General features: G+C 39.0%; 4 protein-coding genes across 4 annotated transcripts; 1 reads left to right on the top strand and 3 right to left on the bottom strand.

The window, feature by feature from the left end:
- Positions 1-717: 717 nt before the first annotated feature.
- fndc10 (fibronectin type III domain containing 10) lies at positions 718-5,044 on the bottom strand. The gene is made up of 2 exons (XM_005807269.2): positions 3,205-5,044; positions 718-3,105 (listed from the first exon to the last, which is right to left on the bottom strand). Exon 2 carries the CDS (start codon positions 3,047-3,049, stop codon positions 2,105-2,107), a length of 945 nt encoding a protein of 314 aa, XP_005807326.1. The 5' UTR covers positions 3,050-3,105; positions 3,205-5,044; the 3' UTR covers positions 718-2,104.
- Positions 5,045-5,887: 843 nt separating this feature from the next.
- Positions 5,888-7,692, top strand: LOC102230298 (tachykinin-like peptides receptor 86C). The gene is made up of 2 exons (XM_005807309.1): positions 5,888-5,974; positions 6,694-7,692. The coding sequence occupies exons 1-2, from the start codon at positions 5,888-5,890 to the stop codon at positions 7,690-7,692; spliced, it is 1,086 nt and encodes a 361-aa protein (XP_005807366.1).
- Positions 7,693-9,283: 1,591 nt separating this feature from the next.
- LOC102230035 lies at positions 9,284-12,930 on the bottom strand. Its single transcript, XM_023324582.1, has 4 exons — positions 12,700-12,930; positions 11,113-11,376; positions 9,645-9,890; positions 9,284-9,496 (listed from the first exon to the last, which is right to left on the bottom strand). Exons 1-4 carry the CDS (start codon positions 12,928-12,930, stop codon positions 9,284-9,286), a joined length of 954 nt encoding a protein of 317 aa, XP_023180350.1.
- Positions 12,931-16,725: 3,795 nt separating this feature from the next.
- vwa1 (von Willebrand factor A domain containing 1) lies at positions 16,726-26,541 on the bottom strand. The gene is made up of 5 exons (XM_005807307.3): positions 26,226-26,541; positions 21,551-22,090; positions 20,807-21,085; positions 19,600-19,875; positions 16,726-18,464 (listed from the first exon to the last, which is right to left on the bottom strand). The coding sequence occupies exons 1-5, from the start codon at positions 26,308-26,310 to the stop codon at positions 18,163-18,165; spliced, it is 1,482 nt and encodes a 493-aa protein (XP_005807364.2). The 5' UTR covers positions 26,311-26,541; the 3' UTR covers positions 16,726-18,162.
- Positions 26,542-26,752: the final 211 nt, after the last annotated feature.

Consider the following 26,752-nt stretch of genomic DNA (forward strand, 5'->3'; position numbering starts at 1 on the left):
CAAAGACCCCTCAATTCTCATTTTTTCAGTGTTTAATTCAGGGGTCTCAAACTCCAGTCCTCGAGGGCCGCAGTCCTGCAACTTTTAGATGTGCCTCTGCTGCTTCACACCTGAACAGAATAATTAGGCCATTAAGGCTCTGGAGAACTGATCTACACAAGGAGGAGGTAATTAAGCCATTTCATTCCAGCGTTTTGTACCTGTGGCTCATCTAAAAACTGCAGGACAGCGGCCCTCGAGGACTGGAGTTTGAGACCCCTGGTTTAATGAGTTGATTTGGCCTCCATATTCCTGAGATCTGAACCTAAGATCTTGAGCTACTGTGGGATGAACTGAAATGTAAAGTCCAACCCAAGAAGGAACCAGATTGCAACTTATAGGATGTAAACTCTCTACTATCAATGTGTTGGTGCTAGATACCACGTCACACCTTCAGTGATCTACAAGAGTTAAATGTTTTTCAATGCGCTGCGTTTCAATAAATAGGTTGTGAGATAATGATTCCTCAAAGGTTAGCTCTGTCCTTTTTTTGGAAGTATTTTCCAGAACCTTCAGAGTATTTCCAGGCCTCAAGCTGTTCTTTCTCGATGCTGGCTCATGCTCTTGTTCAGGTATTTTTAGCACTCAATAGAAGATATTTTTATTTGACCTTGATGGCACAAGACGCTGTCACATCACACACCCAATTACACAAGGAGAACAATAAAGACAGCTGTGTGATATTAAAAGGTGCCCCATAGTTTTTTTATTTGCAGTCAGCGGGACAAAAAAGGGATTCTAGCTAAAAGACGTTTGGCACAGTATTCAGAGATTGCACACTGTTTTCTATTGCCGTTCACAGATTGTACAAACACTGTATGCAAACCTACAAGCAAAAACCTGAATAAATCAAACTTAGATAGGTTATATTTATTTAATTCCCAACATAGACACACGCTCAGATTTATGTACCCTAAGCCATTGATTGAGGCTGTTTGTATTGCTGTAGAAACGCGGCCTGATGGCACACCAGAGACAATCTGGAGCAACAAAACGACACAGTAAACTAGCGTACTAAACACAGTTTATCAGTAATTTTGGTTCAGTGCACCATGGCAGAGGTTTAAAAGGCGTGTTATTTGCAGAGCCACAGCAAATTGTGCTTCAATTTGGTCGTAAAATGATGAGGTGCATCTTAATACATTAGATTCTTATTGATATTTAGATATTTCAATAAATCAAAGTCATTTACAGATTTATTACTCATACATTGTTGTGTCATAAGTGGTTAGTTTTGTTTACTTTGACAAAACTCACAGCAAATGAAAACTCAAATTTAAATGAGAAAACTTTGATTTTACAGAAAGCCAAAATAAGGGGATTTTTAAATTATTTTCTCCCATCGTCCTATTGACATTTCTCCACGATTCTCAGTGACGTTCAAGTCAGATGCATTTGCTGAAAAGTCAAGCCCAGTAAGACCATGATAATTTAACCAGTTTTTGGCAGAGTGGGGAGGTGAAAAGTCCTGAAAGTGAAATCGACATCAGCATGAAACTTGTTAGCATAAAGAAGCATAAAGTACTCTGACATTTCTTGGCATGGCTATGCTGTGGAAACTTCACACTGGATTCAAAACAGCTTTAATTAGGAGTTTCCCCGCTCTGCCTCCAGGTATTACTTTAAAAAAGAAGGAAAAACTAATAAACAGTCTAGTCTGATGTCTCTGTTTCAGTCCTGGATTTGTCTTTGTGTGGTTTCTCTTATGAATCTGACCCAAACTCTTAAACTGGTGAGCTTCACCATCTTTTCAAGGCTGAAGTTGTTGTTGTTGTTGATTGTGAATCTTCCCCGATGAAACTTTCTATTAATATTCTTGGACAGTATTCTGTGATCAGCATGCTTTTTTTAGCAATTACTTTTTGCGGCTTATCCCTATTTTCCAGGACATCATTTGGGTTTTATTAGCTGTAGGCCATTATCACCAACAATAGTTTCTCTTTTTTCCAAATTAAATTGCCTTTCTAATTTATCAAGAAGCACCTGTGCTGTTCACTGAACAATAACTACCTTGTAACGATGACTGTGGGACGTGTTTATGTAGATATTTAGCTTATTTAGTCCGTCAGTGGCGTGAGTGAGTGCGGTAGGAGTAGGTGTGCTGTGTAGTGGGGCTCATGATGTTTTCTGTAATGTAGGCCACCAGCAGACAGATGATCACCAGCATCACACAGATAGCGCCCCCTACCGCCGTCATGGCGATCACAATGTCCTGCATCCCTGACGGCGGCAGCGTGAACTCCACGCAGTCCCGCTGCTCCGCTCTCCGACGCGGGCCGGACCGGGCCGGGGCCCGCAGGCAGACTCGGTACGGGATGTTCTCATGCAGCTCGGACATCATGAAGTCCCTGCAGCCCGCCGCCAGCTGCACGCCGGCGCACTCGAACTGGGTGTAGCTGCCGTTCCACCAGCAGCTCAGCTCGAACCCGCCGCGCTGGTGGCGCCGCTCACCGAACATCGACCGCGGCCCAGACGTTACATGTGACCCAGAACCAGCGGGCTGCTCGGCAGGGCTCTGTCTCGTCTTATTGTCTCCATTGTGGCTCCACTGCAACAGGACGCTGCCATTGGCGAGCAGGTTCGCCACCAGGTTCCCCAAAGTCACCTGCGTCCTGCAGTCCTCCTTGTTGCACCTGTACCCGAACAGCGTGCGTCGAAAACACAGCTGCCCCCAGATGCCCCCCTCTATCACCCTGTAGGCACAGATCGGTGACGCCTCCTCATCTGGTTTCGGTCTCAGCGCGCTGACGGAGAAATTACTGCTGCTGTCTTTAATCTGAAATGATGGCCTGCTGTCATGACTCCGGTTGTTATTCCTGCCTCTCCCCTCGGATGCTGCTGCTGCTGCTGAGGATGAGGATGAGGATGAGGATGTTTGGTGTATTAATGTGAAGACCAGGAGCGCCGACAGGGCGAGCAGCGATGCTCGGCGGTGGCTCGTCATCTCTCGTCCTCCGGTTGAATTATTTTCGCTCACAGTTGACCGCCGGATGGGCGATGGCACAACCATCCGAGCCGAGGTCTGCCATAGAGATCAGCTCTTCTTCTTCTTCTTTTCCCTCTCATCTGAAGCAGAAAACGCATTTGGTGCATTTAAAGCGATCCCGCATGAATAAGGCGATTAGAAATCGGATCAAAGTGACTCCTTGTGTGCAAACCACTTACGTGTTTCTGCAGGACAGAGGAGCCGCTTTCTCCTTCCTGTCTGGCTTGACGTAAATGGCTTTGATGCCCGTTTGAGAGAGTGCACGTGAAGGAGCGCTCCACGCAAGCTGCGTGCTGGAGAGCGTGGGTGCGTGCGTGAAATATTTGGAGTCATCGTCGGCAGTTGGACGATGAGTCATCGTCCCACTCAGCGCTCCAGGTGTGGATCAGATTCCTGAAAACGCAGCTGGAGGAAAAGCTGTTGCTCTCCTGAACAAATACAAGCTGTGACTTTATGAATGTTTTCTTTAATAACAATAAAATAAATGTATTTTTTTTTATCATCTTACACATTTAATACATATCTGAGAGAGATAAATTAAGTAAGGGCTGCAACTAACGATTATTTTAGAAATCGATTTTTCTGACATTAACAGGATAAAAATGGCCACGTTATACAGATTTTTTTGTTTAGTCACTTATGCTTGTTTAATTCAGTAGTAGAAATAATTAAAAAGATACAAATGAACAAATAATTCAATAACTTTTTATTGAATTGAAAAGTTATTTTACTTTAAACCATTTATTTCAAATGAATGAATTTAATGAATTTGAACAAGGGAAGCTAAAATCTTTCCACTTAAAGAGTTTGGAGCTAGAAACAAAGTGTTATATGTATTTTAAATGTATATATATGTAAATATTTTCATACAGATACACACATATAGAACAGTTTTGGCTTAATGGCTGCTGAATATGCAGATTTTTTTTTATCAAACTGCCTTTTTTCAGTCTGTATGTACTCCAGTTAATTAATCTATTAGCTGACAATTTTTTTGAATTAATATTTGTTTCTTCATTTATTTAATTCTTGCGCCACATGAGGCTTCACATAAAATGGTCATTTATATTAACTGGTGCATAATATAAATGTGTTTTTGCAGTAAAGTGTACATTGGGAACAATATTGGATTATTGTTGGATTATTTGTGTCACTAATGAATTAAATGGAAAGGTTGTCAACATCTATTATGAAGTCTGGCCACAGTTTCTCCGTTGTATTCAGGTTCTTTAACTTTATCCAGTTAAAGTTAAAAGGACTTTAACTGGACCTTTTCAATATATGTCAATATAAACTGCTACATTATCTCTGGTCGCTAATTTTAAATATTCTTAAAATTACAGTCTTGCTCTGCATTTAGCTCCATCCATCATAATGCTGCCACCACTGTGTTTTAGGGATGTTGTGTTCAGGATGATGTGCAGTGTTAGTTGTGCAAATAGGTAAAAAAGAGAGAGTATATTCTTTCAAATGTTTGCTGTATCAGCTCCTTTCTAAGGAGGAAATCTTTGCTGCTCGTTAATAATGACCTCTAATGGAAATATGTAAATTGTGGTGAAATAAATGCTTCATTGCTCTTTACTTCAGTGCTTAGTTAAGATTATTCCATGATATCATCACCGTGTCCCACTGGAAGCTCAGTAAATAATTAGTACCAAGGGAGAGAATGAAAGGCTGATTAACAAAGAAAAAAATGCTGAATTTGTTTGTTCACTTCCTGGACCTGTGAGATGAAGGCTCATGGTGTGCACGGCTGAATTAGTTTCTCTCTCTTTACACTTAAACAGAATAAAGAAAAACAAAGAGTGTATATCTGTGTGCGGAGTGGGACAGATTAAATGTTGAGCTGAAGCAACGTAAAAACATAACTCAGTTTAATAGAAGATATAAAAAAGTCATTTCTGAATGGTAAAATGGTGGAGGAAGAATGATGATGGAGGGAAGCCGACTCAATTTCCATAAAGGCCGTTTGTTTTTTTTATAAAAAAATGTTTTTGCTAGAAAGAAATGGCCTGAGTATGTCTCTGTTGTGAAATAAATAGTTCTGTTTTTATCTATCTATCTATCTATCTATCTATCTATCTATCTATCTATCTATCTATCTATCTATCTATCTATCTATCTATCTATCTATCTATCTATCTATCTATCTATCTATCTATCTATCTATCTATCTATCTATCTATCTATCTATCTATCTATCTATCTATCTATCTATCTATCTATCTATCTATCTATCTATCTATCTATCTATCTATCTATCTATCTATCTATCTATCTATCTATCTATCTATCTATCTGTCTGTCTGTCTGTCTGTCTGTCTGTCTGTCTGTCTGTCTGTCTGTCTGTCTGTCTGTCTGTCTGTCTGTCTGTCTGTCTGTCTGTCTGTCTGTCTGTCTGTCTGTCTGTCTGTCTGTCTGTCTGTCTGTCTGTCTGTCTGTCTGTCTGTCTGTCTGTCTGTCTGTCTATCTATCTATTTATTAAATAAGTTACTTCTGTCTATGCTCATTATCAAACAAAAGGTAATAACAGATTATATTATGGTATTTGAATAGTGACTGTGAATATGTTTGAATTAAACAAAAATAGAGTAAACTGAATAGATAAGTAGTTCAACTATTAGTTTTTCCTTTGTATGTAAATAATGTGATTAAACGTGTTGACGTTCTGTTGGTCTGTAACACATGGGACATGTTGATGTTTTGGATTAAATGGACCATAATCTTGGTCAGCAGAGATTTATCATGTGTGATGGATTTAATCATTTGTCAGTATGAACACATATAAAACAGTCCAGCAGTCGGGAGCAGCAGCACTGTGTGTGACCTTCTGACCCGTGTCTGAAAGGAAAGGATGACGCCATGGCAGAGGTTCTTACTGTAGAGGCTATTTTGTTTGGCCTCTTGGTTTTTTCTGGGATTTTGGGAAACATCTTGGTCATCCATGTGGTGAGAGAGCAAATATCCTTTTAATGTATGACTAGAAGGTTTTTACACAAAATCTTACCGGGCATTTTTGTTTTAGTTTCTAGTGAAAATAACTCAGTATACTTTAAATAAGGCAAAACAAGAAACCTTTCAGTAAGATATAGCAGCTTGTTTTAAGTCAATAATTTGTCAATATTGATGAAAAAGTATTTTTCCACTGGTTTTAAAAAAAATTTAAATCAAGGTCATATACAGCTCTGGGGGGAAAAAAAAGAGACCACTTAAAATGATCAGTTTCTCTGATTTTACTCGTTATGGGTAAATGTTTGAGTAAAATGAACATTGTTCTTTTATTCTATGAACTACTGACAGCATGTCTCTGAAATTCCAAGCAAAAATTTAGTATTTATTTGCAGAAAATGAGAAATGGTCAGAATAATGAAAAAGATGCAGAGCTTTCAGACCTCAAATAATGCAAAGAAACAAGTTCATATTCATTTAGAAACAACAATTTTAATGTTTTAACTCAGTTCAGAAATCAATATTTAGTGGAAAAACCAGGAGGTTTTCAATGGGGTTCAGTGCAGTGGGCTCTTATTTTCTTAAGCTGTATCTTTCTGAAAAGTTACTTAGTTTTGTTTTATTTCAGGAGTATTAAGATATTTGCATTAGAAACCAGACTAAAATGCGTTTGTGTTTTTTCAGTGATTGACTTCAGTCTGTTGTATTTCTCCACTCAGGTGTTTCAAACTGCTTTTGAGAGTCCGTCTCGGAGACTCTCTCCCTCCGACACCATCTTAGTCCACCTGTCTCTGGCCAACCTGCTCACCTCTCTTTTCCGCACCGTGCCCATATTCGTGTCCGACCTGGGCCTGGACATGTCCCTGTCTCCGGTCTGGTGCAGGATCTTCATGCTGCTGTGGGTGTGGTGGCGAGCCGTGGGCTGCTGGGTGACGCTGACGCTCAGCATCTTCCACTGCACGACCCTGAGGCGACAACATGTGACCTTTGGACCTCTGACGCTGCAGAGGGAGCGGCGGCGGGTGTGGGTGGTGCTGGGACTGGTGTGGGGCGCTAATCTGGTCTTCTCAATCCCGGCGCTGTTGTTCACTACTCGCGTTGAAAGCAACGCCACCGTGGAGCTGATGGTGATCAGCTGCACCACACGGCCTCTGCTGGGCTGCGCCTGGAAGTTTCCCAGCGACCAACAAGGCTCGGCCTTCGCATCCACTTCTCTTGCGCTCAACGAGGTTCTGCCGCTGGTTGTGATGGTTTTCACCAACTTGTTGATCCTTCACTCCCTGGTCAAGCACATCCGAGCCGTTACCTCGGAGTCAGGAAGCCACGGGGAGCTGGACAAACAAGTGTCCACTGAGCGTAAGGCCGCTCATGTAATCGTGTCTCTCGTGTCGCTCTTTGTGATCTGCTGGGTCCTGCAGGTCGCCGCGGTGACCTACTACAACTATGACGGTGGGCGTCACGCCGAGGGGCTGCTAACCGTGGCCCACTTCTCTGCTTCGCTGTTTGTGGGATTCAGTCCGCTTGTGGTGGCTCTGGGACACGGGAAGCTGAGGAGGAAAATCAGGAGCTTGATTCTGATGTGGACCAACGTTCCTCACAGCCAGGAGACTGAAAGTGGGAAAAAGTCCCTCAAAACAAGCGGAAAAAAACCCAGTTTTGTTGCTAAGAAAGAGGTTAAGGTTAAAATGGTCAAAGACAAAGTTATGCCACACAGATAATGAAGGTAAAATATTTCTTCCTTCACTGAATAAATCAAGAATCACATATCATTTTTAATTCCTTTGTTATTCTCTAACTTATTTATTGGAACTCATTTATTTGAATCTAAACAAACAAAAACAAATCAATTTCTCATCTCATTTGTACAGATTGTTTGCACATATCTAGCATGTTGCTCAGTAGTGGATTTCATTTGGGTGATACGGCTCTCCACCCATGGCGGCACAGAATGTGGGGCATCACAAACTGTCCCAAAAATAAAAGGTTCTGCCAAAAATACTTTTTCTGTTGCTTTTTTGTACACTTTGAGTGTGGCGTGGGTTTCTCTCAGTTTAAAAAACACTGGGAGGAACTCTTCCAGTTTAATGGGAGAGTTTAATGTGTTAAGAATTTTGTTTAGCTTTTAAGGGTTCAGAAAAGTTACAAATATACAAATGTACAGTTTTTCTTGCATAGTGAACACATAGTGGGTGAGTGTGTGGTGTTTCTTTGTTTTTTGGTTGTGTGGGGTGGGAAACAAAATGAGGGGTTCATCCTGTGTGATTGACACAAAAACCATCATCTTGATTCGCTCAAATTTTCCAGTAGCTAAATTACACATGAAAAAAAATAAAAATAATCAGACACATCAGAAACTGTCCTACAAGACTTGACTTTTATCTTTGTTTATTCATTTTGTTTGTTGAGTGAGATCAGCATTTTTTATTTGTTTTGTTTAAATATTAAGGTTAGTTATATTGAACTGTTTTGCTGATTTTGCAAGACCTTTGTAAAAAACCAAGCCACATAATAAATTAAAAAGACGTGGCCACGCAGTAAATATACAAACTCATGAGGGTTTCACAAAAGTATCGACACGCTTTCAATGTTTTTACACAAAGTCAATATCTTGCAGAACCATCTTTGCTGCAAGTCTTAGGGCTGATCTCTCTGCCACCATCTATATTAAGACTGACATTTTTATTTCGGTTTCCTTTGCAGAATAGCTCAAGTGTTATCATCTCAATTGGATTTAAGTTGGATTTTGATTGAACAATTTCTGCCTTATGAACATGCTTAATCAATTCCATGTAGTTTTAAGGAGTCCTGCTTGAAAGAGAACGAATACAACAGAAAAAATGCTGCAAGCAAAAAGAACTTCTGTTTTATACAGCAAGTTTGCAGCATTTCATACTATTCATTTTTGCTATTTTCTGCATTTTCCCTTTTGCTTCTATTTCTTGTGATTGCTGTAGTTTCCATTTGAATTGGTTTAGTTCATTGTGGTCTTTTGAAAAATTGCAGCATTTTTCGGTTGCATTTGGGTTTTGTTTTGTGTTTGTGTGTTTTGGAGTTTGCATCATTCCGGTGTTTGCTGCTCATTTGCACCTGTCGGCCAATGCAGTAAAGAAGGGGCAAAACACATTTGCCCCACATTTCAGATCTTCATCTTTAAGCATGAAGACATGTGAGAAAGTTCAAGAAGCATGGATAATTTTGCGAGGCATTGTATCCACTCTAACAAACACTTTGAACAACAGGTGGATGGAGGATTTACTGGGATTGTTTTGTGGCCTAAAGGACCAAGTGTTGCTCTTCACCCAGAAAATTTCAGTCAGAGACAGAAGACTTCATGCACGAACGAAGCCGGCGGTGGCCGATTGCCAGAACAACAGGAGACATGGTGATGAAGATGCTGTTTCCGAAGCGAGCTACGACCAGCAGAAACTCAGCTGAGGAGCCTCGGTTGTAGTTGAAATAGTTGATAGAGATGATGCTGGTTCCCCAAGAGACGATGAAAAGCATGACAAGAGCAAGAATCACCTAGAAATAAAAGAAATTCATCCATGGAAGATCAAAAACAAACTTTTGGAACAAATACTGTTGATGTTTGTTCCAATATCAACAGTATTGGAACAAATACCGTTCTAGTAGTCTTGGAACAGTATTTGGACTCTAGGGTCTGTCTTACCTTGGCGGCTCGCTTCTCTGCTGGCACTCGTTTTAAAACAGGGACGTCCTGAACAGAGCCCCTCGACCGGCCGTAAGTGTTGAGAATGTAGAGAGACATCATGTTGGTGACCACCATCAAGATGATTGGGAATATTTCATGGACCATCATGGATGTGGTGGCGTAGGCCAGGCCAGAGTAGTTTGACGGGAAGTTCCACACACAGCCCAGCAGGGGGCGCGTTGTGCTGCTCACCAACATGAGAGTCTGAGATCAGAGGAGGAGGAAGAAGAAATGCAAATTAGAAAGATAATCCGTCCATTTCTTATATCCAGGTAGTCGTTCAGGGTTGTGGAGTCTGTTTCCAAAAGTTATTGTGATTAAGGCTGGGTTTAATAGGGTGCCGTTTGTAAAGTTACACAAAAAATTAACAGGAATTAAATATTTAGTTGGTCCTAAATATTGAGTTGGCAAACTGAATATTTAGTTCTCAATTGAACATCTAATATTTAGTTTGTAAAATAAGTATTTAGTTTGAAAATTATATGTTTCGTTTTTGTGAAATAAATATTTAGTATGGAACTAAATATTTAGTTAGCAAAAATAACTAAGTATTTAGTTATAATAACTTAAAAATTTCGTTGTTAATTAAATATTTTGTTTGGTACTCTGACATTTATAAATGTAGAAATAAACGGTGGAATTATAACTTGATAAATGAACAAAAGTCATATTTTGGTTTCTGATTTCTGAAATAGAAATAACCCACATATTTGTAACAGAGTTTAATTTTAACAATACTATAGTTATAACGTTTGTCAAAACTGGTTTATTTATTCTTCAAATTCATTTTTGCGCAGTCAAAAAGTTATTTTCTCCTGACATTTTTATGTTGCTCTTGACGGTTGGTGGTTACCGTAGCAACTGGTAGCTGGCAGCTCCTCCCCCTTTCCTGTTGCTATTTTTTAACTGTTACTGTCAACTCTGTGTTTTCTTTACATGCTTTACATTTTTAACACATATTTTAGACAAATGTAATCATATACATCACTTATTGTAAATTTTGCAATATTTTGCATATGTTGTTCGGTGTTATAATCAATATGCATTCCAGCGATGTTCAATTTTACAACTGTTAACTGCTGTTAACTGCTCATTGGGAGCCATTGCTCTGTAGTTTGTTTAAGGTTATTTATTGTAGTTTATTTAATGTATAGGTTCAGATATAGGTTGATGAACTGATGGCAATCACCTACTTGATTACCATCAGTAATCAAGTTGACAGTAAACATACCTACAAGTATATTGTAAGGTATGTTTTAATTTTTGATACAAAATAATGTTTCAGTTACCAATTGTGTGATAGTCTTTCAATGTTGAGTGTTTGTGTGTCTGTTGTGAAGTCAGCCTACTGGAGCTGCTTCTTTGGACAAACAAAGAAGGATTATAAATGCCTGGGAAAAACATGCAAACTTCATGTTTGTCTCACCTCTGTGGTGTTTTCATTGCCACTGGTGGAGAAAATATGAGCAGGAATGGAGTAAAGAAAGTTTAAAATCCAGATGATGGCCAGGCTCAGCAGCAGGGTCCTATAGGTGCTCCTTGGCCCCTGAAGGTCTCCAATAGTCGGAGTCACGCGCTTCAGAGTGTGGAGGTGGAACGCGCTGAGGAAGAACGTTGACCACACGTTGACCGACCGCAACCAGACCCAGACTCCCATCAGGAACTGACACCAGCCTTTGGAGGAGTAGAGCTGGAAAAGAGATATTTTGTTTGGGTGAGCTTTGTGTGTTTTCATGTCTTGGAGTACACTCTGCATTTAGATCATAGGGCCGATGGACAATAAATCAATAACGATATAAATTGTGATAGACACGTGATCAATATCAATAAATAGTATGTCTGGTGGAAAATTCAGTATTCAAGAATATTAACTGAACTCTGATCCAGAACCACACAGCATTCTGGGGGATGTAGGCAGAGGAAAGGCTTTAATATAGCCAGCTAAGCAAAGTTGGTGGAATCAACTGACTCACTCACTCTTTGGTTACCTAGCAACTCACTCACTCTTTGGTTACTTAGCAACAGCCTGTTGAGTAACTTGTGCAGCAGTCATCTAGTGTTTTGCTACTGTGCCTCATAACTGCTTAAAAATAAAAAAAAAGTTGTGGACTGAAGACTGTGGATGAAACAGGAAATGTCACGCCACCAAATCTGTCTCCCAATCTGTGTTTATTTGGTATCAGCTGTTCTGAATTGGTGCAATCAACTACTTGCTTTGGTTTCCAGTTATTGTCAGATTGTTGTGTTTTCTAACATAACTAGCATGTTAGCACCTAGCATAACTAGGTGTCTTTTGGTCTTTTTATCCCTATATTTCCGTCAGTTTGGTTTGGTTTTAAAGAGTTTCTGCCTATCTCCTGCCACGTCAACAATTAATGACACTCTTTCAGTTTACAGCGGTGTAATACTGTCTTTAATTTGGACAAGTGACACTGTTGTCCCAGTTGCTTTCTGATGGACTCAAGCCTTGGTTCACCCTGGGTTGTTCTTGAACATCCCAACAGATTTAGTTTCATCTAACGGTTGGCAGTTTGGGTCAAACGGTTGAAACAATTCAGTATTTACACAGAACCATTAGGAACATAAAGGTTACATTAAGCTAGGAGAATAGCTCCTAATCTCGTCTGTCTTGAAAAATCTGTGAAATAAAATGTGATGTCCTTGACAGGAAACCAACTAAGACACATAAACCAGCTCTGGAAAGAGGAGATGACAAATATATGAACTCAGAACTGTGGCAGAAGCTTGCCGATGATGAATGAAACTTTGCATCCAGTTACTTTGTTTAAAATTTGTTGACATTTTTGTTACGAAATTAATCAACATTGAAAAAAAGGTGGTTACAGAAGCTGTAGTCCAGATATAAAGATATGAGGTCAAATTTGAGCTAGTTCAACAGTTCAAATTTTGAGCTGTTGAACTAGAAAAGCAAAACACTTTTCAATGGTTTGCTTCCCAAACATACTTTAGTTTTTTGAGCAGCACATCAGATGTGTATTTAAACAGTTCATACCTTGAAGCCCAGGTCTGAAATGATAAGCAGCAGGTTCCTCATGATGGACACCATTAGATTGGACACCGCCAAATTGACAATAATGATGTCTGAGTTATGTCCCGGCCCACGATCCATCATCACATTCTTTCCAATCACTCCTATCACAATAGAATTACCCACAATTCCCAGAGCCACCAAAATGATGTAAAAGTCACTCTCTGCAGGGGAAACAGCGGTGCGAAATCCCATCCCCACAAGCTTAGTGGTTGTCTCTTGCTCCATATCTTGAGTCGTTGTTTCAAAATGTAGAATTTCTGAACCCATGTCAGCATCCCGGCCCAAATTAAGTTCCCTCTTCATTGTGAATGTTTACTGAGAAAGTCCAAATCAGGTGAACATCCAAGAATACCGCAAATATGTACAACCTGAAGAAGATCCTTCCAGTGACATCACAGCTGAAAATGGACCTTTTGGTTCCACCTACTGATGAGCCAGTCTCCACATGAGCCAGAGAAAGCAACAAAGCATCACAATGTTTTCAACCTTAGGGAGATTAAGGTGTGTGTTAATGAAACACAAGAGATTAATCAATTTTCTTGATCAAATTGTGCTTGAGTTGCAGCTTTCCATCTTTCACCATCAACCTGAAGGAAGTGCAAAGATTTTGTTAGGTAACACTCAGAGAAATATTTACTCACAGATTTTAACCATGTTCAGGCTGGGTATGGGTAAAAAAAAACCCCAATAATCTCCCATTTATTTTTATAATGTAATAATAAGCATTATTAGTTTAAAAAGCTTAATATACTTGTTTGGAGTTTCCCTTTTTTTTACAAGCTAAACTAGCTTCAAAACCAAGTTGAAACTGAATACATTTTGGGGTCTTATGTCAGAAATATATATATATATTTTTAGCAAATTAAGTACTGCCATTACAATAAGATACATATACATAAATAATGTTTTTACTTTATCTTAAAATGGTTTGTATGTGTATGCACCATATTGCACATATTTATATTTCCTGAGGTCATGGATATCATATACACTCTGTGTTTCTAAACTTCTGACTTTAACTGCATGTGTAAAATGAGATCTAGTTCAACAAGTACAACATTTTTCCATGAGTTGCTTCCAATGCATATTTTTACTTTTTTATCAGTATATCAGATGTTTATGTAAGCAGTTCACACCCTGAAGCCCAGGTCTGAAATGATAAGCAGTATGTTCCTGACAAAAGACACCATGAGGTTGGACACCGCCAAATTAACGATAATAATGTCCGAGTGATGTCTCGTGCTGCACTCCATCATCACACTCTTTCCAATGACTCCAAACACAGTGATATTACCCACAATTCCTAGGGCCACAAGAGTGATGTGGAAGGCGGTCAGTGCAGGAGACAGAGGTGAACGAAGTCCCATTCCCACAAGTATTTTGGTTGTGTCTTGCTCCATAATTTCAGCCGTTGTGTTAAAATGTTGAATTGCTGAATTCATGTCAGCATCTCGTCCCAAATCAAGCTCCAGCTTCATTGTGAATGTTTACTGAGAAAGTTCAAATCAAGCTGAAAATTGATTTCTTGGTTCCACCTACCGACGATTTGACTTCCTTATGGACCACAGAAAGATATAAAACATCACAATTTTTCCAACCTCTGGGAAATTAAAGTGTGTGTTAATGAAACACGAGAGATTAATCAACTCCCCTAAGGAAAATGTGCTTGCTTTGCATCTTTACCCGTTGCGCCATCACCCTGAAGGAAGTGCAGACCTTTAATCACTTGTAGCAGATTTTCTGCTGATCAGCAAATATCTGATTGATTTTTATTCACTGGTTTATATCCTTATGTCCAGATTTTTGGGTGGGTTGTTTCATTTACCCACTTTTTAAAATAGGAACTACAATGTAGAGCAGCAATAGGTTTCATTTGGCTATGGATTGCTAATAATAAGTGCCAAAGGAAATTCTTAACAAAGTTAGTATTTTAGATAAAAATACCAAGTCAGAGCACCACCCGATTATCAGGAAATAATATACAGCTAGCTTTCAGGCGCTCCGTTATGAATACCTGCCTGGTCAGGTGTGGCATTACAAAAATATAGATGAAGTGAGGTCGCACACCAAGCCCTGCACATACACAGAATAAATACAGACAACTTTTCTCCAAAATCTAAGAATTTACTTACATATATACACCAACGTCCAGTTCCAGTTTACTCTGCAGAACCAGAACCAGAACCAAACATTGGAGAAGCAGCATTCAGCTTCTATGCATCACAAATCTGGAATAAACTTCCAGAAAATTGCAAAACTGCTGAAACAGTGAGTTCCTTTAAATCTGCCTTTAATCCTTTAGACAAGTGAATAAAACCCCACCTGTTCACAGTTGCTTTTGTACCTTAAATGAAACAATAGCCAACATTTTGACGTGTAATGACAGCAAAATGTAACACTGCAGTTGTTGATTTTTGTGTTTTTATGACGTAAAGCGCTCTGAACTGGCCTGTTGCTGACATGTGCTAAACAAATAACATTTGATTTGATTTAAAACATTTAATTCAATAAACTCTTTAACTAAGCTTGCAACATTAAACTAAACAACTAAGTAAATGAAAACTAAGAAGATAAAAGGAGCAAAAAGGAATAAAAGTGGAAAGATGCAGTGATATCCCCAGTTACTGTGAATATGTTTAAAACCCAATGTTTGTTTTGAGGAATTTGAAATTACGTCAAATTGATTGGCTTTGGATCAATGAAGAACAGCTGATGTGTGTTCTTCAAAAAGTATGCTTCTGGTGCAATTTGTTAGGGGGCATTTCATTCATTATAAGTAGCATTAAATGTATAAATTTGAACCTGTATTTATAATTTTGACCTCAAATGGAATAGATAAAATATCCGATGAGATTAAACTTTTGTTTTGTATCAAGTTATTTTGTTTAATATTGATTGACAGTTTTTGTTCTAAATGAAGAAAAAGAAGCTCTTTAAAGTCCAGATACGATGACATTTCTGCTAACAGTGAGTGGACCTAAACTCTATGTGCAAAATGAGAGCTAGTTCCACAAGCAAAACACTTTTTTTACTCTTTTCTATCCATAGTTTTTAGTTTTTTGAGCAGAACATCAGATGTTTCTGTAAGCAGTTCATACCTTGAAGCCCAGATCCCAAAAGACAAGCAACATGTTCCTCAAAAGTAACACCATGAGGTTGGACACCGCCAAATTAACGATAATAATGTCCGAGTGATGTCTTGTGCTGCGCTCCACCATCACACTCTTTCCAATGACTCCAAATACAATGATATTACCCACAATTCCTAGAGCCACCAGAATGATGTAGAAGGCGCTAAGAGGTGTGCTAAGTCCTTTCCCAACAAGTTTGACGGTTGCCTTTTGCTCCATGTCTTGATCTACCGAGTTAAAATTTTTAATTTATGGACTCATGTCAGCAGCATCTCACCCCAAATCAAGCTCCACCTTCATTGTGAATGTTTACTGAGAAAGTCCAAATCAGCTTTCCAAGAATATTGCTTATGTAACTTAAGCATCAGGGAAGCAATCAGCTTGTAGATTTTCTCGCTCTTTGGATATATTTACATCTTTCCACTGCAGCAAAAACTGAAGAAAATCATTTGTGCTACATCATACAGAAAATTGACCTTTTGGTTACACATACCCATGATTTTACCTCCAAATGAGCCGTAAAAAGCCATAAAGCATCACAATGTTTTCAACCTCAGGGAGATTAAAGTGTGTGTTAATGAAACACAGGAGATTAATCAACTCCCCTGAGCAAAATGTGCTTGAGTTGCAACTTTAGACTTTGCACCTGAAGGAAATGAAGACATTTTTGTGTGTATGCATCCACCTGCAGCAGGTTGTCTGCTGGTTAACAGAAGATCTCAGACTTCATTTATATGAAGCTGAAAACAAAGTAGAAAGTAATCTTAAGTCACGAATGTGACAAAATATGTCATTGATCAAGAGAAATACGTGCAATGGTTAATATAAAAACGAAATAAATACCACAGATATTATATATTTAACCACCAGAAAGGATTTAATGTGGCATTTTAGGCATTTATTTAAATCAGCAGTCATAGAAATGCAATCATTTCATAGAAATGTATTTTGAAAAAAGCTGAAGTACGCTAAGCAAGGGTTGTAAATCTATTCACAGCTGCAGTAATCAGCATTGAGAAAAGAAACATATTTTCAAAAAGATGCATTTAACAGAATAATGACATATTTGTCATTTTCTTTTAATCAATATGTTTTATCAATCTCAGCAAACATTACTCAGACTTGACTGTAATATAGATTCAAACTGAAAGGAGAGTACGCTGCTAACAAAAAGTCAAATTAAATAAATTACAATTAACGGTCCAATGAGGCTCATTGGTCTGATTAAAGGTACCTTTTGAAAATAATATTTAAGCAGGTATTAAACTCCTTAGATATTAATATTATATAAATATTAAAGTGCAAGCTTTTTATCAAGCTCATATTTTCTGTATTAAAATGTTTTTTTCTTATTTTTCTGACTGGTCCTTTATGTCACGTTTTTATTAGTGGAAAACTAACTAAAATAAAGAGTTGAACACATCAATTTGTCTGCAATTAATCTTTGTAATGTGTTTGACTTATTGAACTGAGTTACAGATAAAATATTTTAATAATATTCAAATTTATTAAATGATTCTGTATTTTGTAGAGATTTTTGGGATGTGCATTTTAGCTTTCATTTTAAACATCAACATGATTGAAGTTATGGATTTAAGCAGAGTATTTAATAGTTTTGTGAATTATTAAAAAATGGATGATTTTGACTGAGGGTGTGCTTTCTTTTTTACCACAACTGTACTTGATCCAGCCTCTAGATGGCGATAAATGTGCAAGAAAAAAGGAAACGAGTTGAACAAAACATGAAGTTAGCATAAGTGATGTGCTTTACATAAATCTGGATTAATTTATCAATAGTTAGCCCTAATAAACACTGCTTCAATTTGATTACAAAGAAGTGTTTCTATTGGATCTTTTAGAGAAAGTTGTACTAATTAGACAAGGAATTAAACTAAGGAATTAATTCTCTTAAAAACTGGAGCAGCAAAAATAAATTTAAGAAGTGGAGATCATAGCTAAAACACTTAAATGTCACAAGTTTAAGGTTTGTGTTTGTTCCAGGTTTTCATTTCTTTAGATGAAGTGAGTGATGGTGCAAACAAGAGACAGATTGGACTGATATTAAAGTATCTTCATGACTGATTTTGCTCTAAATCTTCTGTACACAAATAAAATAAACCTCAGGAAATAAGATAACAGACTAGGATGTATCTGCAGTGCTGTAAGATACTCGGTTTGACTCCCCAGTTTTCATCCACACAGACTGAAATACTCTACAGAGACACTCCAGTAAGAATCCAACGCTTCATGAATATAATTGCAGTAATTAGATGAACGGATCCTGTCAGGCCATCTACCCGCTGCTTGTCTTGGCAGTGCAGCAGATCCCATCTCCTCGTCCAGAGCTGTAGACAGGAGACACACACACCCGGCTGTTCGGAGCGGGGTGGGCGAGTCGGACTGAAGGAGGCGAAGGGGGAAGATAAGCGGTGGAGAGGGAGCGTTCTGACTGGGAGTTTTGGGAACCTTTTCTCTCCCAGCTGACCCAGTAACCTTTCAGTCCTTCTGTGTTGGTCTGCCAGGATGCTTGGACCTCATTCCCTTCCTGCTGATCTGTCAGGGTCAGCCGGAGGTCGGTCAGGGCGGGCCGAGCTTCTGCAGAAAAAACAAACACACACCAGTTTCTATACTGCAGGGAAAACAGTTTCAACAAGTAAATAAAACACTTTAAAACTGACAAAAATCCACAATGAACTGTGAGTCACTCTGTTATTATCTCTGGGTTGGATTAGTGTAACGCTTTGTATCCCGGGCTAGAACATAAAAATCATCTCTTCATTGCCTACAAATCATCCAAAATTCAGCAGCTTGTCTTTTAACAGGTCTGCTTTAGGATTTATTTTAAGATTTTATTGCTTACTTTTATCATTTAAAAGGCCTAACTCTATCATATCTCCGCGTTCTTAACAACCACACTCTAGTAAGAGCACTTCGGTAAACCAACCATTTTCTCATAGGGTGCATTCACACCAGCAGTGTTTAGTCCACTTTAATCAAACTCTAGTTTGATTGTATGGAAAGTCCAGTTCGTTTTTGAAGATGTGAATGTGCAATCAAACTCCGATAAGGACTAAAAAAACAAACCAGTCCGCCAAAAAACCCAGATCTCATTTCAACTAAAATGAACTCTGGCTTTGAATGGATTGGAGACCGCTGCAGAGGCAGGAAGCAGACTACAGCGCAAGGCATGCTGGGTAAATGCAACCAAAACAAACGGAAGAGTCTAGCGCCAGCGGGACAATGAAATGGCTTGTGGATTTTACCAAAGACAAAAGAGAAACCCTCCATCACTGAAATCTGACGCCACTCCATTTTTGTTACCATTTTGTGAAGAAGGAAGTTACGCTCATATCTTTTTTGGAGGTTTTCGTGTCGTTTCATTTATTGGTTCTTGGTGCAGCGCCACCTCAGGCGAGGAGGGGAACGTTTTTTTCAATTTGTTTGATTTGACACAGTGCAGTGTGAAAGTGAACCACACCAGCTGAAAATGTAACAAATGTTGCAACTTGGTCCTGAGTTGAACCAGACTACCAGGTGTGGAAATACCTTTAGATATTCCTAGATTTAAGATAAAAGTCAGAGGTGACCAGAGTTTTGCTATTAGTGTTCCTTGTGTCCGTACTGCTTTTATATCAAGACCCAATTTTATTCATTGAAACAACATTTGTTGTTTGCTATACAAATAAACTGACACTGACATTGAAGGAGGAGCTGACCCTGACGCACCAACCTTCCTGAGTGCAGGCTCTCACAGACATGGCTCTCTCCTTTCCATCCAGGTGTAGAGCGCTCACTGTGATCAGGTACCGAGTGCCTGGCTCCAGGTTTCTCAGCAACACAGAGCTTTTCTGGTTGCTCACATCCACAGTGTGAACACGACCGCTTGGAATCGCTCCGTACTCCAGAGTGTATCGCTGTACCCGAGCCGGCTGCAGCGGGCCCCAGCTGACGCGGACCTGACGGGGGCCAGGGTCGGACAAGGTGACCTCTGCTGGACTTAAAACATCTAAATGAAATGATAAAAAAAGACATGCTGAATTTAAACCGACCTCTTGATTCACACTTAAGTTGTTCGCTGTAATTTCAGTTAATTTAATAAATGCAAATTAGGTCAAAAGTTCTTGATTAGGCTAAATCTGTCTTAATTAGACTCAAAGTCAATTATTTAATTTGAGTGACCCAGAGAGTTTCATCTAGATGCTAAAGTTAAAGTGTAAATTGGGATAAATTGAATGTGAAAAACATTCAATGCAGAAATAGTTACGTTTAAGACTTTACTCATGACCCCTTGTCTCAAACTCTACCAGTATTAGTGAGACATTTTCAAAAATATAGAAGTGCAGTGTTTTATTTTAATATTCTGCTTCATTTATGAACTGCAGCACCTCTATGCAAACGACTGCGACGTATGGATGGAATGGTAATAGCCAAGAAAATAATTAAAATGGCAGAAATCGGATAAAGTGATTTCGTTTAAAATATGTTTAGCTGAACTTAATGAGATCCTCCATGTGGAGAAATTGCAGAGTGATAACTAAAGCTTCGTTAATAAATTCTGCAGTTTCCTGCAGCAGTTTTTGAGCCATTTCATCCAGTATAAGATTGATCCAAATGCACAGTCCGTCTCTTAATGTGTCACTCATGTCTTTATAGACAGGCATTATGAAGCGTATATGGTGATTTTAAGTAATTGTTTGTTGCATCGCTGTTTAAAAAAAGAAGAAGTTTGCTTTGTTTTGTTTTACTGAATCAATATATTTATTAATTTTTTTTGTCCAGTAATCTGCTACATACACATATTCTTACTATTCCATAATTCATGTATGTTTCACATTGTAAAAACTTAATATGTATTTTAAAAAACACATTACTCCTCTGTCTTTTCTAGTAAAGGAGAAGAAAGTGTAACTAATAAAAAGCGGACATGTGATTTTTACCAGGAAGTGTGGTGAACTTCACAGTCAGTGTGCTGTGCAGCCGCTGGTTGGACTCTGGCCGGAGGGAGGCCGTGTACGTCGTGTCGGGCTGCAGCTGGGTCAGCTCCGCCTGGCTGGAGCTGCTGGGGAGAACCCTAGTTTTCTCAGAGCGGCGATCATCCACAGCTTTATAGCTCAGCTCATAGTGACCGCTGTCAGCAGCCAGAACAGGACGCCATTGCAGCACTGCACTATGGGAAGTCAATCGAACCACGCTCAGTCGTTCTGCACGAATGATTTCTACAGGAAAAAAAAGAGGTGAAGACAATAGAATGTACTTTATTATTATATGTATCATTTATTAGCCTGACTTTGGTCTTTCTACACAATTTTGATTGATTATAATCTCTCTTCACAACTCAGTCTGGCATTTCTCCCATTGAGTTGAATTTCTCAATCAGGAGAAGTTTTGAACGATGACATTTATTTTCTGCATTGTTTTATAATTGGAGTCTGCCTGTAGTTTTAGTACTGGCAGAGGAAGAAGTGAACGAAGCCATTCAATCCAGCATTAACATTAACAGCATTGAACTGGTGGATATACATCACAGGGAAACATGAATGATTTCTGTTGATTTTACCCAATCATAAATCAACAGAGTCCATGACTCCGAGAGCCCAAGACCATCTGGACGGAGCAAATAGCACCAGATGAGGGGCTGTTTATTTATAGTTAATTACACATTTAAAAACACACACACATACTGATGATGGCCTCCCTCAGGTCTTCTGTAATGATGTCGATGCTTTCCATGTCCACGGAGTACAGGTGTGACTCCAGCGGAGGCGTCGCCATGCGCTGTAACACCCGGTGGTTGCCATGAATCGTATAAACAATTAACACATAAACTCCGCGAGCCTTCAGCTCAGACATCGCCTTCTCCACGTCTCCAGGCTGGACTCCGTCCGTCAGCCACAGCAGCACCTTGGGGACGTCCCCGTCTGCCTCCAACAGCAGCCGCTTTGCCAGCTCTATGGCGGCCTTCGTGTTGGTGTCTCCCTGCTGCTGGTGGACGCTCTGCAGGGCTCTCAGCAGACTCTCCTGGTTGCTGTGGACATCCAGGCTGAACTCCAGCTGAGGAGTGGTACTCACCAGCAGCAGAGCCACCCTGACGTGGCCCCGGCCCAGGGTAAACGGGTGGAGGAGTTTGGCAACAAAGGTCAAAAAGCGAGAGAACTCAGAAGTGGTCACGCTTCCAGAGGAGTCCAGCAACAGGAGAATGTCCCCTTCACAGCAGTTCAACTCTGAGGAGGAGAGAAAATAAGATCATTTATATAATAACATTTCAGACTTAAAGCTATCTATTATGCTTCCTTGAACAGGTTAGGATGGGTCTATGGGCTAAAATGTGTTAATTACATTTTTTACACAAGATCATTCTTAGGTAATGATATTTTAGTCGTGTCAGTTCTGCCTATTTTGAGCTGTTTCAGGGCCTCTTGTCACTTTAAATCCTAATAAACGTCTGCTGGCTACACCGCCTGAGTGAAAATGGCTGCCGGCAGATGCACAATTATACAACCGTATATCTTTGAAAAGCAGAAACAAGCTCCTGAACAACCAACAAGAATGCAGCAAAGGCTTCTGGATGGTAAATCAACAACAAAACACTTGTCTTTTCCAGCAGTCACTGAACAGAGCATACAGCGGTCAAACCAGCTGGTCTGAACATTCTGACGTTTCCCTTGGGTTGCTAGGTAACGGGCTGGCCTGGCTGGGGTTGCTAGGTAACGGTGCCCGTGGAATGCGACTAAAGTTTTGAAACGGTTCATTTTTCAGAATCCAACAAACATTAACTTGTTGCCCAAAAAACAATGGGTGTTTTTTAAGCGCTTGGTTTGTTTTTAGAAGCAGCTGAGACCAAAATGGAAGTATAAACATGTGTGAAATGTGATTTTTGATTAATAGTTTATTTTTCAAAAGTAACTTACAAAATTGATATTTATATATTTAATATTTTAGTAACTTTTGACCCCCCCAAAAAAACATTATTGACAGGATGAAAATGTATTTTTCTAACATGAATGAAACTTACTGAAAGCCAAGTCAGAAGATGACTGAATAAATTTATCCAATAGTTATTTTTGTTTGAATCAAAATAGGACAGACATACTATTAGCTTTCAATGTGTCTAAAAGTACAAAGAATATCGGCTTTGAAGAAGCAACAACACACTGAATAATGGCTGATCTTATTACTTTCAGAGGTGCAATACGGTCCCTAAGGAGGGATTCATATAACAATGAGATGCATCAAGAGGAATATGAGCCACGATTATCAACACATCAGAAAATACTGGAGTTAATTTGAATTTAATGTTGCTACAAGCAAAATTTCGCTCTACTGTAATGAGGAGGCAAGGGATTTGATTATAAAAGTCAATTTATCACATAAAAGTGGAGGGAAACTAGTCAAATGTCGAGGGGGAGAAATGCCTGGCAGGGACTTTATTGCAGCAAATAACAGTGAAGGGAAACCTCATAGGAAAAAACAGAGGTAATGAGGTACACACACATCGCATGCATCTCGTTTCTTGGTTAAAATGCATGCAGAGGAATTTTCTGCTCTCTACATTCCTCTGCAGAAAGGTTCAGGTGAATGAGTTCATGTTTGAGCGATGTGAGGATGTCATCTGCCAGAGAACCGGCCTCATCTGATACCAGGGCCATCTGCCACAGAGGACAGCAGCAAAGATGAATGAAAAATATGTTAATGATCCTGTGAAGTTCACAGAGCATCCGTTCAAAATGCACTGAGATCAAACACACAGATGCTAAACCATCCTGTCCATCTTAGATTAACTTCACCTACAACTTCTTACCTTACAGAAGGTAAGAAAGCACAAATTAATAATATAATCTATTAATTTCATGTGGAATAAATGTAAGGTTCTGAGACAAACTACTTTCAAGCTGAAACTCTCCAAGCTCATTGCAGTTTTATATGTAAATTAAATATAATATCTCTAAGAGTAAACGTGCCTCTCTCCGCTCCTATTAATGTTTATATCTAGCAGATTTGCATCAGAACATACATTTTTCTGCAGACTTGCAGCTTTGTTGCTTGGACAGAAATAATTAGACTGTGATGAAACGATCCTGGCCTGGTCAAAAGCAAAAACACAGCAGCCATTAACTTGTAGGTCAATATGTAGATATAAAAACACAACCTACTATCTACGAAGGTCAAGAGAGAAAGCAGTGGTCCAGTTGTTTCTTTCTAAAAATTCCAAATGTTTTAAAGTTTAATAATGCAAATACCTTAAACTATAACCAAACCACAGCTAGAGAAACACTTTGACTATCAGATCTTCAGTGGGAACATATTTTATTAAGTATTAGTTGTTGTTTTTTTTTTTTACAGCTGAAGAAAACTCTAGTAACATGTTCCTATATGGAAATAACTTTTTGTCCAGTTCATGCAGGCAGATGAGTTGGTCCACTGGTCTGCTTTCAATCACAGTTTATGGTTTAAAGGGGCAGTGATGTATTTTCCAGAAACATGGTGGCATTTTACAACACAATCAAGTAACTATGTTTCCTTCAGTTGCTATAAAAATATTATCTATATCAAATATGACTTAAGGCCTTGAAATTGGGCCTCTGTCTCTTTAAAAACTGCTCTTTCTTTCTTTTTTTTTTTTTTTACCAGTGTTGCACTGAGAAGTAGCTCCTGTAATGAGCTCAGCAGATGTGCTAATTGCTGCTGGCTAGTCTGAAGGAGTGAAGGGAAGCTCAGAAGCTTGGAAACTAAGGAGGAGCTTTGTCTTGAAGGCGGTGCCAGGTCCAATCAGACGTTTTGCACAGGTGAATGGTTGTCATGGAGATTAAAGGATTTCTCAAGCATGCATGAATCATGATAATCCTCCAGGTATGTTTTTGATGAGGGAATAACATTATAACATGACATAAAGCTAAAAAAAAATCAACTTATCATGATACTGCCCCTTTAAATAGCATCTGTACATCTGCCTTGATCTGTCTGAGCTTTAATTAGTACATATTTATACTACAAAATCCTAATATTTAAAAAAGATATAATAAAAAAAACAGCAAATATTTTTTATGTTTAGAATGTGGCTGTAAAGAGCACTTTAGCTTACAGTACTTTAAATATGTTCTCCATCTGAGATACCCTGAAGTGACTTCTAGTAATCATAATTATTACAGATAATTTCACTGATTAGATCACAAAGTGCTCTCCTTAATTAAATGCCTGTTTAGCACTTATGAAGTGAAGCACAACATTAGAGCTCTGAGTCAGCACCGTCCAAGTAAAAACTTGCCCAAATCAGACTGTGGTGAAATGATTTGTTGTTTCGTGAAGCTTGACGCTTTTAACCAGCATTGCATGCAAATCTCAGTGGAGGCTTGTTTTCAGCCTTTAAATATGTCACTTGCTCAGAGAACGCTGAACTCTCCTCTTCCAAGTTTTTAAACTTTAGCTTGTTTAGCTAAGCTGAGAAACATTTTATATTGTCTTCAGTTCATCAATATAGCAAACGTTTGATATTTAGGATTTATAGAAAATGTTTAAACTTTCTTCACATTTTGTCACTTTCCAGCCACAAACTCCTTTATGTTATAAACCAAAATCAACCAACACATAATTGTGAAATGAGATAAAGTCATATTATTTATTTTTATGCAAATAGAAATCTGAAAAGTGTGGTGTTAAAACATTGTAGAAACATCTTTCACGGCAACTAAAACTGCGTTTTTTCTACATTTTGTTCATTCTTTTTTGCAAAGTCCAGTCATATTCAATTAATTAGAAAATTACTGAAAATAATGTGTCCAAGTCTTTCTGTTATTTTTCACACACAGCCAATGAAAGCAGGACACTTAAGCTTAGCATGTTACATCACATCAGACCAATAAGAGTAATAGTTTAATTAAAGATATGAATAATACTTGCTTAAATTATGGTTGTTATTTCCAAAATGTACCTTTAATCTCACAAACAAACCTCATTAGAACCAATTTACTGAATGTGATTGGAGCTCCAGCTTAATGAGATTGGATGGAGAGCATCTCTAAACATACATTTCAAGCCACAGATTCTCTTATGGAAGTAGGTTTGGGCTTTGACTAGGTCATTCTAACACACCTGCTCTGCTCTGAACTATTCCCCTGTATCTCTGCCTGCATGTTTAGTTTCCTTTTCCGGCTGGAGGGATGAGATTGCTTCTCTCCGTTTCAGCCAAGGCTGCGCTGAAAATTACCCCGTTTTTTAAATTCTGCACAGTAACAGATAAGAGAGCGACTTTTCCGCCTGGATATGTATGCGGTGTGCTCTCCGCAGGCCATCCCGCCGCATCATCACAGGTTTGCTTTTCCATCTCAGTATTTTTTTTAATCTCCAGTTTCGGACACTCACCTGTGTCCGGTGAAGCAGCCGTCTGCCTGACGCTCCGCTGCAGCATCGCGAAGATAAAAACCCAGCGAAGCAAAAAGCTTTTCATTTTTTTTCTCCGCGAAAACTACTAAAAGCAGTCGGGACTTTGATTAGGACCTAAGCAGACAGGTGAGACAGTAAGGATGTGGATCTCGCTTCCCATCGCTCACAGACGGTTCTGTATTTAATTATCATGCAGCTTTGTCACCTGACCTTCTTCTACTCGTTTTTGCATCGCAGACACTTTAGTGTTTCATCTCTTTCACTCTTAATGACTGAAGCTCACCTCCCGGCTCACTCCTCCCCCATTCGCAGGTCCCGGAAACAAAACGGGATTATTCTCCGCCTCCGTCTGCGCTCCGGTTTGCTTTAATCCAAAGGTCATGGCGCTCATTTCTGAGCAGACGAAGGGTAACGATTAATAGTCTGAGGGAATCATTTCCACAGGAATCTGAGACACAGTACAACATTTTCTCTAAAAAATTTTTTAAAAATCCTTGAACTAGATT

This window comes from Xiphophorus maculatus, chromosome 20 (genome assembly GCF_002775205.1).
Source record: "Xiphophorus maculatus strain JP 163 A chromosome 20, X_maculatus-5.0-male, whole genome shotgun sequence".
Lineage (NCBI taxonomy): Eukaryota > Metazoa > Chordata > Actinopteri > Cyprinodontiformes > Poeciliidae > Xiphophorus > Xiphophorus maculatus.

Excerpts from the sequence above, each read along its gene's own strand:
- fndc10 (XM_005807269.2), bottom strand. The coding sequence starts at position 3,049 with ATGGTTGTGCCATCGCCCATCCGGCGGTCAACTGTGAGCGAAAATAAT.
- LOC102230298 (XM_005807309.1), top strand. The coding sequence starts at position 5,888 with ATGGCAGAGGTTCTTACTGTAGAGGCTATTTTGTTTGGCCTCTTGGTT. Across the intron at positions 5,975-6,693 it reads ACATCTTGGTCATCCATGTG|GTGTTTCAAACTGCTTTTGA; the intron begins GTGAGAGAGCAA and ends TTCTCCACTCAG.
- LOC102230035 (XM_023324582.1), bottom strand. The coding sequence starts at position 12,930 with ATGGGATTTCGCACCGCTGTTTCCCCTGCAGAGAGTGACTTTTACATC. Across the intron at positions 11,377-12,699 it reads TTTCAGACCTGGGCTTCAAG|CTCTACTCCTCCAAAGGCTG; the intron begins GTATGAACTGTT and ends TCTCTTTTCCAG. Across the intron at positions 9,891-11,112 it reads GCAATGAAAACACCACAGAG|ACTCTCATGTTGGTGAGCAG; the intron begins GTGAGACAAACA and ends CTCTGATCTCAG.
- vwa1 (XM_005807307.3), bottom strand. The coding sequence starts at position 26,310 with ATGAAAAGCTTTTTGCTTCGCTGGGTTTTTATCTTCGCGATGCTGCAG. Across the intron at positions 21,086-21,550 it reads CCTGAGGGAGGCCATCATCA|AAATCATTCGTGCAGAACGA; the intron begins GTATGTGTGTGT and ends TTTTTCCTGTAG. Across the intron at positions 19,876-20,806 it reads GAAGTTCACCACACTTCCTG|ATGTTTTAAGTCCAGCAGAG; the intron begins GTAAAAATCACA and ends CATTTCATTTAG.